Source organism: Triticum aestivum, chromosome 1B (genome assembly GCF_018294505.1).
Source record: "Triticum aestivum cultivar Chinese Spring chromosome 1B, IWGSC CS RefSeq v2.1, whole genome shotgun sequence".
NCBI classification, from domain to species: domain Eukaryota; kingdom Viridiplantae; phylum Streptophyta; class Magnoliopsida; order Poales; family Poaceae; genus Triticum; species Triticum aestivum.
Window position 1 is genome coordinate 682,624,606 of NC_057795.1, and position 9,706 is coordinate 682,634,311.

At 40.7% G+C, this 9,706-nt stretch overlaps 1 protein-coding gene across 1 annotated transcript; it reads right to left on the minus strand.

The window, feature by feature from the left end:
- Window positions 1-7,679: 7,679 nt before the first annotated feature.
- Window positions 7,680-9,254, minus strand: LOC123100624 (uncharacterized). The gene is made up of 3 exons (XM_044522521.1): window positions 8,952-9,254; window positions 8,232-8,446; window positions 7,680-8,140 (listed from the first exon to the last, which is right to left on the minus strand). The coding sequence occupies exons 1-3, from the start codon at window positions 9,153-9,155 to the stop codon at window positions 8,005-8,007; spliced, it is 555 nt and encodes a 184-aa protein (XP_044378456.1). The 5' UTR covers window positions 9,156-9,254; the 3' UTR covers window positions 7,680-8,004.
- Between the last annotated feature and the right edge of the window lie 452 nt (window positions 9,255-9,706).

Here is a 9,706-nt window from a genome sequence, read left to right on the forward strand (position 1 = left end):
CAAGATCGGAGACGTCAGACTGCACATTGTTGGCAAGGATGAATACGATGATGAGCTTCCTGTCAAGGAGCCGAGGTTTTTGCAGATTGAACAACCTAACCATACACTTCCTAGACGAGTACAGGAGGATTTGCCGTCCAAACTAGGCTTGGACATCCGGGTGCTGCTACCCACCACAAAGGAAAAGAACCCTGCAACCTTCTCAAGAGATATATCATCGTTCAGCTCTGAGTCTTGAGGTGGCAGTGAAATTGACCTCCCTTTGTAAGTATGAAAAAACAGAAGTATAAACAAGTAAAGGGTTCTGGAAAGTAACTTATGTTCCAGGACAAGTTCTCTTAAGTTTATATAGCATGGTGATTAGAAAGAAATTAGAACTTGAGCATTGGCGGTGAATTATATATCTCAAAAGAGTGATCAAACAGAGATGAGAGAGAGAGAAGATAAGGAGTATACCCTGACTTGATTAATTGCCGTAGCAGGTTCGCATTCCCTGGCCTCCTCTTTATGTATCTTAAACTCTCTCGCACCTTCTTCCCGGACACACACACACACACACACACACACACACACACAAGGGCACAAGGTCCTTCCTTGTGAACCTCAACACGAGGAGGTCCTTTTGTCGTCCCGCCTTCATGTCTGTCTAATGTTTAAGGAATTCTAGTTCGTTCGTTACAGAAACTGTAGTACCGAATACATCAACTAGGTGTGCGCCAACGTTACTGCTACCATGTTGTTTTGTCATTGTCTAACTTCCCTCCTCGCAAGGCCGAGCAAATAATAATACTAACTAACAAAAAGGCCCGTCCGTTGCAACGGGAGAGAAAATACCACACACTCTTAATTTATAAAAAATGTTCTATAATCTGAGAATTTGTAGTTATTTCTTAAATACATGAAGAGTTAAAAAGGTTGTTAAAAAGATACAAGATTTTTTAATCATAAAAAAGATTTTTTTTGTCTGGAAAAGAACATTTTTTATGGTCTCATGTTAACGCAGGTACTTGCGCCCCTATTTTATCACTATTTTTTGCCATACATGTTGTAGGTATTGGTCCCTGTTTCACCATATTTATTTCTTATTAAACTTGTCTTTTATTTTATTTTTTGTCATGCATGCCTCCTTTTTACTTTTTTCATGCATGTCCTCTTTTCCTTCTTCTTATATATAGGAGAATAGCGCAACATCTCATCTTTATCGGATCTCCTCTGCAATTTCTCTTTTATTTTTTTATAGCGGACATCCCATCTTTGTTTGGTCCTTTTATTTCTTGTAATGCATGTCCTTATTTATTGGTGTCTCTAACAAATTTATCTTTAATTTGATGTCCAATCCTGATTTTGCTGAGGTGTTCATCCCCAGTCTGAATCAGTACCCTATGAAAAAAGACAGATAATGCATTGTTGATTAACATTGCAGCCTAGATAGTGTTTTTAAAATTGTTAACAGGTAAAATAACATCACATTTAGATTCTACATATTTTTTAATCAAATTTCATATATGATATGTTAAATTTGGAGTTACGGTTTAAAAGATATGAGTATTTTAAAAAACATTTGATATGTACTGCGGATATAATGTCAGAAACATCAGGGGTTTTTCTACAAAATAGCATGATGGACTAAGAAAATCTATTTCTTTTATTAGTAGGTATAGATATGATTGTTGACATGTTCCCAGGTCGGTCTTTATTATACATGCCATGATCAAAGGCGTTGTATATTGTTGGGGAGGATTGATATGATGATGAGCTTCCCGGTGAGGAGCTAATGTTTTTGCCGGTTTAAGTACATGAAGATCTGCTCGTGCCTTGATGAGGTCATTCAACCAGAAAACCAGCAAAACGACGGTGATCATCGTCCAACTCCAAACCAGGCTTGAGCTTCCAAGTGTTGTTGTCTGCGAAAAAGCAAAAGGTGCCATGTAAACATGGGTACATAATCAAATCCGAGAACTAGTATATATATGTGCAATTGAGAAAGATTTCACATGTATCTACGTAGGTAGTCGACCAGGGTAGGGTGCTTGAGCTTTGTAAAAATATCAGATTAGAGAACTAACATGACTTTTTGGAGAAGAGTCGCGTGTGTGTCAACAAAATCTTAATTCTTTAAAAAAGTTATTAGAAATCCAACATTTTGATCAGTCCACTTGGCTTCAGTGTCAACATGAAAAAGAAATCATGAAATATTCTATGTAAGATTTTGGCTCTAGCCTTTCCAAGCGTGTGATCACATAGGAAACATGAGAAACTCTAGCACACACAAAGTCATCTCTCACAAAATGTGCTTTATGGGCCGAAAGAGAGGGACTAGATGTATGATGTCTCCCATATGGTAGATTTGTGTCCATATTCATCTTTCTATCAATCATAGATTGAATTTGAGTATATATGTTCCACTCTACGAATAAATAAATAAATGAATTTGAGTATGTGTATCAAGGCAGTAAGGATATACTCCCTCCGTCCGAAAATACTTGTCATCAAAATGGATAAAAAGAGATGTATCTAGAACTAAAATACATCTAAATACATCCTCTTTTATCCATTTTGATGACAAGTATTTCCGGATGGAGGGAGTATTAGTTAAAAAAAAACTAGTCTTAGACAGACCAATGTTGTGACTATGTGTGCAACATCTTTTCTCGTTACCACGAATGTTAAGAATATTGTCATATATTACTACATTTATGAAAACAAAAATTGCAATCTCGAATTGCTAATGCGAATATAAAGTTCACAGTTTGTAATAGACGTGCATAGTGTGATTTTATATATGCAACCAAGTTGGATAATATTTTGATTTGATTATTAAACAAAACACTCACATCTGACAAAACAAATCGTCAACTTGTATTATGCATGGGACATGTCGACGCTAGCTTCAAATTCCAAATTAAGTTACAAGATAGCACCAACTCGGCTAACTTTTATCAGAGTATACAATGCATAATAGTGTACTTTGAACCGGGAAATAGTGTGAGGAATTGTGTGGTGATGCATAAGAGGATCAGACCCCCTATATTGTGTACCGCACCTGAATACAATATATGTATCTTTACTTATTTTTATGTATTAATTGTAGACCTCAATGCAAATCTCTCTATACTGCCAAGGTCCAAAAGTTGAAGTGAACTGAGTGAGGCTTAGATGGTTAGGTTTCATGTAGTGGAACTAGCCCACCAAAGTTCAAGTCCTAAATTTGGCACTGCTGATCATATTTTTTGGATTTATTTCATGCTTTCTCGCGATGTACATTCTGTGGGAGGAGATGTTCCTGTTGATTATGATTTACGAGACGCCTATAATGACTTCACCAATCTCAAGATGCCATGCCGCCTTAGTATCTCGGAGGTGCTCATAGTGATAGTATGTGTGCACGCGCGCGTTCATAGGGATGAGTGTATATACGTGTATGTGGGCATATGCGATTGTACTGTGTTCATTTTTTTTTACAAAAGTTGGCATCCTTAGATATCGTGTCATATATCTACAAGATACGATCGCTAATGATGAATTTATCTTCTACACTTTTTATTCATAAGTAATCCCTGAATTAATACAAGAGGATTTGCATGGTTAATTCTTCCAGTAATTATCAAATAATGTAGATTCGTTTTTATATCCAATTCGATGGGCACTAGAAGTAGTGAACGTGTCTAGATTCATCCTCCCATTAAATTTCATATATTTTTAGTAGGCATTGATTATTATTACTACTATTCAAGAAATATATTATCTTCTCTATTCTCTTTACTACCAATGATATCCTAAATATCCAGATATTCTGTTTTAATGGAATATTTTAGGATAAGCACAAGCTTGATGCCATTGTATCTATATAAATCGAGTATTTTCTAGGATAAACCATAGACATACCAGCGAAAGGAGTATTACATAGTGTTCTCTACCACTCTCTGTGAACTTAGGCAATGGCAAATACTAGCATCCTCCAAGTCTTCATTGTTTTTATCATTGCGCAAGTCTGCTTACTCATGATGATGGCAACACCGATAGCGCAGGCAGCCGGCAGGCTTATGGGATACAATCCAGTTTGCTGCCCTAGGGACATCTACTGTTGTGGGTTTGGCGGTGTGATGGCCAATGGAACTGCATCCTCCACCAAGCCTTGATAGGTGGTTTCATTCTCCTCCGAGCTATAAGTTGTGTTGTTTTTCATATATGTAATTGTGTTACTATTTTCAAGAAATATTATGTACAAGCTATTGTGTTACTATTTTCAAGAAATATTATGTACAAGCTATTTTTCTAATAAAAGTGGGAGGAGATTTTTATATATTACCTGTCTCAATGCACATCTCTCTGTCTTGACAAGATCCAAAAGTTGGCATCCCTTAGATATTGTGTCCTATATCTACAAGATATAGTGACTAATGGTGAATTATCTTGTACATTTATTATTTTCTATCCAACATACCCTAAATACAAGAGGATTTTGCTTGGTTAATTCCCCCCATTAATTATCATATCTTGTGGATTTGTTTTTATATCGAATTCGGTGGTCACGAGATGCAGCGAATGTGTCTAGGTTCATCCTCCCAATAAATTTCATATATTTTTAGGAGGCATTATTATTATTATAAAGAAATATATTATATTTCCTATTCTCTTTACTATTAAGTGATATCCTCAATATTCAGATATTCTGTTTCAGTGGAATTTATTAGGAGAAGCATAAGCTTCATGCCATTGTATCTATATATATCGAGCATTTTCTTGGACCAAACACGGAGATACCAGTGAAAGGAGAATTGCATAGTGTTCTGTACCGCTCTTTGTGAGCTTAGACAATGGCAAATAACAACATCCTCCAAGTCTTCATTGTTTTTCTCATCGCACAAGTCTGCTTAGTCATGATGATGGCCATGCCGATAGTGCAGGCAGCCGGCAGGCTTATGGGACATGATCCACCCTGTTGCCCTAGGGACCCCTGGTGTTGTGGGTTCGGCCGCGTGATGGCCAATGGAACTGAATCCTCCACCAAGCCTTGATATGTGGTTTAATTCTCCTCCAAGCTATAAGCTATGTCCTACAAAATGTGCTTCAACGGTGGTTGTGTTTTCTTATATGTAATTTGTGTTGCTAGTTTCAAGAAATGATATGTATAAGCTATGTTGCTAATAAAAGTGGGAGGAGATTGCTATCTATCTTGCTTACAATGTGCCACAAAGAGATTCAAAAGTGTTTGCCGTAGTATTTTTAGAGGATCATATCATCCTCTATTTTAATGGTTAAGGACATGCTACGGTCATAAAGGAACCATCGGTAGTTGATTTCAATTTATTACTAAACATAAAAGTTTAGCCATCACATAGAGTAGCAATTTGTTGCAGACATGGACCAAATACCATATTAATTCATTTATGCCATTGCATCTCAGCATAACTGATGCAGAACCACGGAGCTAGTGTTATTCGCACAAGGTTTCTTTTGGCAGTCCGACGCTGATGTATTTGCTGGACCGTGTCAAAAAATCGTTCAAGAGTCGACATATAGATTATGCCCCCTGCATCATACCTTCGTTTGATGCCCCTGATTAAATCATACACTAATTATACACGCAAATGTGTACGATTAAGATCAGAGACTCACGGGAAGATATCACAACACAACACTAGACACAAATTTAAAATAATACAAGTTTTATATTACAAGCCAGGGGCCTCGAGGGCTCGAATACAAGCTCGATACACGAGCAACTTAACCCCATGCATGTCCCTCGGCCCCCGCCAAAGAAATCTTACTCAACCGAGCTTGTAAAACTACAAAGAGAGTCGAGCAACTTGCTAATCTATGGGAACACGCCGTCTGGCCGATTGTTTCATGGCAATGAGAGGGGGGTGGAACTTCACTCATGTGTCACCATTCAAAGGATCTCATCAGCGCCAGTTCCATCAGGCCGTCCTCCTGACACGAGTGAGACACCTTGGGGTGATGAGAACGAGTAGAGCATGCAAATCAGACGTTGGAGAAAATGCTCAGGTCAGGCACGTTCGTCGTGTGCCAAACCTTGGACAGGGGCGTGTCCTGGTGGTGTGCTTGTTGAAGTTCCTGGTCGAGCTCTGGTTTACTTTCTCGTTCATGGTCTTCGGTGTTGTTTGAGCTTAGGTGCGGTGTGGTACGTAGGAGGTTCCGGGTGTGCCTCGATTCACTATTTTGGGCAGTATGACGTACCGTAAAAATCTCCTGAGATTAGGCTTCCATTGCCAGAGGATCAGCTCAGCAGCATGCTCATACCATCTCGCCTGTGCTAGAATCAATCTCCCTGCATGGTCATGGACAGGGAGCCCTCCTTGTCCAGCCTGCTCCGTAAGCTCCTATCCACCGTTGATTTTGAGCACACCCACATCTAATAGGCCAGGAACTCGAATGTAGGGCTGGAACTTTAGTCGTTGTTCAGTCTTTAGCTACTCCCAAAACAACTTTGCCCAGGTGCACTCGAAGAAGGCATATATGTGCCATAGCTTCCTCTACTCCTCATGGTTCGTAGAACGCAGGCCGCTCGATGTGTCTATCTCGTAGGATCGCCCGGCATGGAACAAATTTGTGGATCACCCTCAACGAGAAGTTACATACTTTCGGTGGCACCGCTAGCTTGCAGAGCCTTCTCTCCAGCACTTGTTCACCCTCTCCCCTGAAGCTCGAGGCCCTACCATTATCCACACTTCTTGGCACCAATGCTCTGTAAGCAGATCGTACGGTGCATTTTCCAAAATTTCTTGAGATTCGAAGCCCAACTGTCCTCGGCAAAATTCTCGACTGGCATCTGATCTGCATATAGCCTCCACGTCAGGTGCAACAAAATTCGCCTCAATCACCTCCATGTTCAAGTGCTCCGAGTCATGATCAATAAGTTCGTGCACAGCTTAAAATCCTCCCAAACTCTGATTGAAGCTCCATCGCCCACGTATGCGACGAGCTCGTTTCTTGGTGGTTTGTCTGTAGTATGTGGAGGTGGCAAGCCATGTCCTGGAGACCGTAGACCACATCCGGACGACGACGTCTTGATTGACGTCTTGCGACGCAAAGCTGTGCCAGTCTGGTCGCGACCAAATCATGGACACCGAGGCCTGTGGCAATCCCCGCGACACGGAGACCCACATAGGCGGCAGCCACATCCTCAAGGTGGAGAGAGACCTATCACCTATGATGATTCGGAGGAAACCTCTCACCATGCTATGCCACCCACGACAACCACATCCCTAATTCGATGTGTTAATAGTTCATGTTGGATGGCCTCTCTGAATCGGGCTTGTCGATGGCAATTCTTCTTCTTTGGTGTGCAGGTGCCCAGAGTGTAGCTTTTGAATGTGAATCTAATGGCATTGGTGAATAAACACTGTAAGCTGGTGGTGAATAAAAATTTCAGAAGGACATGAGTTTAGTTTTTGCGTTGTTGTCTAATATATTTGGTCAGACTGTTATGATTTCTAATTTGAGGTGTTGCTTGGCTGATAGATGCTGTAATTTTGTTTCAGAAGCAAAATATAACTGATCGGGTAAAGGGGGAAGACCATCACAAATCAGCATAATTTCAGAGAAAAAAAAAGAATCCACTTTCCTTGTTTGTTTTATCACATCTGGCACTCCCTCTGTTCACAAATATGTTCTGTGTATTTCAATATGAACTACAATAATACAATGAACTTCACTGCACATAAAGGATAGCACCATATAATGAGAACAGATTCGGATTACAATACCCAGATAACATGTCACTTCTTTAGTGATCTAAACGATCAGCGGGAGTAGTAGTTTTACACTCTACATTGGGGTGAATTTCTTTAAGAGAACACCTTTTATTGGCCAAAGGTCTAGAAACTGAATTTTCTTTAAGAGAAATGCACCCTGTTGAAACAAGTCAGGCTACAAGAAGTGCAGTTCCTTCACATTCAGCCAATAAAAAGTGTACCGATAAGAATTTTACTCTGATAACACACACTATATAGGCTTCAAACATTGTGCTAGATAAGATAACTAGCTACTAACTCCAAGGATATCAGCAAACATCTCTTTCCATCCATCCCAATCCAGATACATCCAAGTGGCAAGCATTGTAGGCAGTCCATATACCAGGCAATTATTGAATCTTTCTCTTGCACGACAGAAGCGCCTAAAGAGGAGATTACCAAAAATATTATACATCAATTTAGATAAATTAGGGAGAGCAGATAAATCTGCATATGTAATTTTGTGGATCATACCAGAGGGCATCACTGGGATTGGGCTCAATGTGTCCGAAGAGATGGTGGATAAGCTCCCTGTTCTCTCGGAAGTACTTGTTACGCGAGGGGAATCTGCTATCAAGCTCAGCGAGCTGGTAGAAGAGGTCGCGCTTCTTGGTCTCGACTTCAATTATCTGACGACGGCCCCATGCTCTCTTGGCGTCGAGGTCTAGCGCAGGTTTTGCATTTGGTTGCTGTCAACGGAAGATGAAGGTTATAGACATCGATTGAGCTATACTACTCCCTCCGACTTCAGAAAGAAGGCATGCCATTTTGTCTGAAGCAAACAGTGCACAGTTTGACCAGATTTGCAGGAAAATTTGTCAACAACTACAATACTAAATAAAGATAATATGAAAAAAAAATCATTGTGTCTGCCAATTTTTTTGGTTAATCTGTTATGTTTGGGGCCAATCACTGGGAGATTTGACCAATTAGCAAGGCAGTAAGCAAGGGTTGTTACATCCAGCATGGAGTGGGTAATTTGCAGAGTCACTAGAACAATAAATCAACCACCAGTCTAGTTAATTAATTAGAACTCGACGGGGGAGATTTGACCAATTAGCAAGGCAGTAAGCAAGGGTTGTTAGATCCAGGATGGAGTGGGTAATTTGCACAGTTACTAGAACAACAAGTCAACCACTAATCTAGTTAATTAGAACTCGACGGGGAGAAAATATTGGGTTGTATCGACCATACATGCAGGGTGCTGTTGCCAACATCAGCGCCGCCGGCGGAGGCAGACAAAGGCCGGAAACGAAAAGGGATAGGCTGACGGCCACCGTAGATGAGCCTTGGCATCAGCCGGCGACACTCAACCTCGACCAGCGGCGAGACGGCGGGCTTGTAAACCGCCTTGCCGCCGCTGAGCCTTCTGGCCGCGTGTCGAATCGCCGCCGCCATCGCCTTGTCTGCTGCCTGCGTTTCTTGCCGATCTAGGGTTCGGTTCCTTTTTTTTTGTTTTGAGATAAGTTGGATTCCTCCTCTGCTTTTTTTTTTTGAGACAAGGGTTCCTCCTCTGCTTTTTTGAGGGTTCCGGACCGAACTGCCAGTACTCCCAACCCCACAGCCCATTCTGTTGGTTGGTAAGTACGGCCCTGCTGGAGATTTTTTTTTTGCTTCAACCAAAAAACGAGGTTTCATTTAGCAACCCACGGCGAATCTATTCCCCCGCACAAGACATCTACATCTGGACTTAGCAAATCCGGCCCTCTAAATATTCACGGAAGTGCCAGTTTGGACTTGTCTGTTTTAAGCCCCTATTTGTCTGTCCATGTAGCTATACCTATACACCTCTTTTTTTTTCTTATATATGTCCGGTCACTCATGTGATTGATGGAGATGAAGAGGAGAGAAAAAAAAGTAAGAACAAAGAAAGAGAAAAGGTAGTCTAGGATGGGTTATGTCCTACGTAGCGGACTGACATAGCGCTTAGTGGGCCCTCATATTCTCCT

Bases quoted from the DNA above. Each gene is read 5' to 3' on its own strand.
- LOC123100624 (XM_044522521.1), bottom strand. From the start codon at position 9,155: ATGGCGGCGGCGATTCGACACGCGGCCAGAAGGCTCAGCGGCGGCAAG. The intron at 8,447-8,951 runs GTATGGTCGATA...TTCCGTTGACAG, and splicing joins TTGGCAACAGCACCCTGCAT to CAACCAAATGCAAAACCTGC. The intron at 8,141-8,231 runs GTATGATCCACA...TCTCCTCTTTAG, and splicing joins AATCCCAGTGATGCCCTCTG to GCGCTTCTGTCGTGCAAGAG.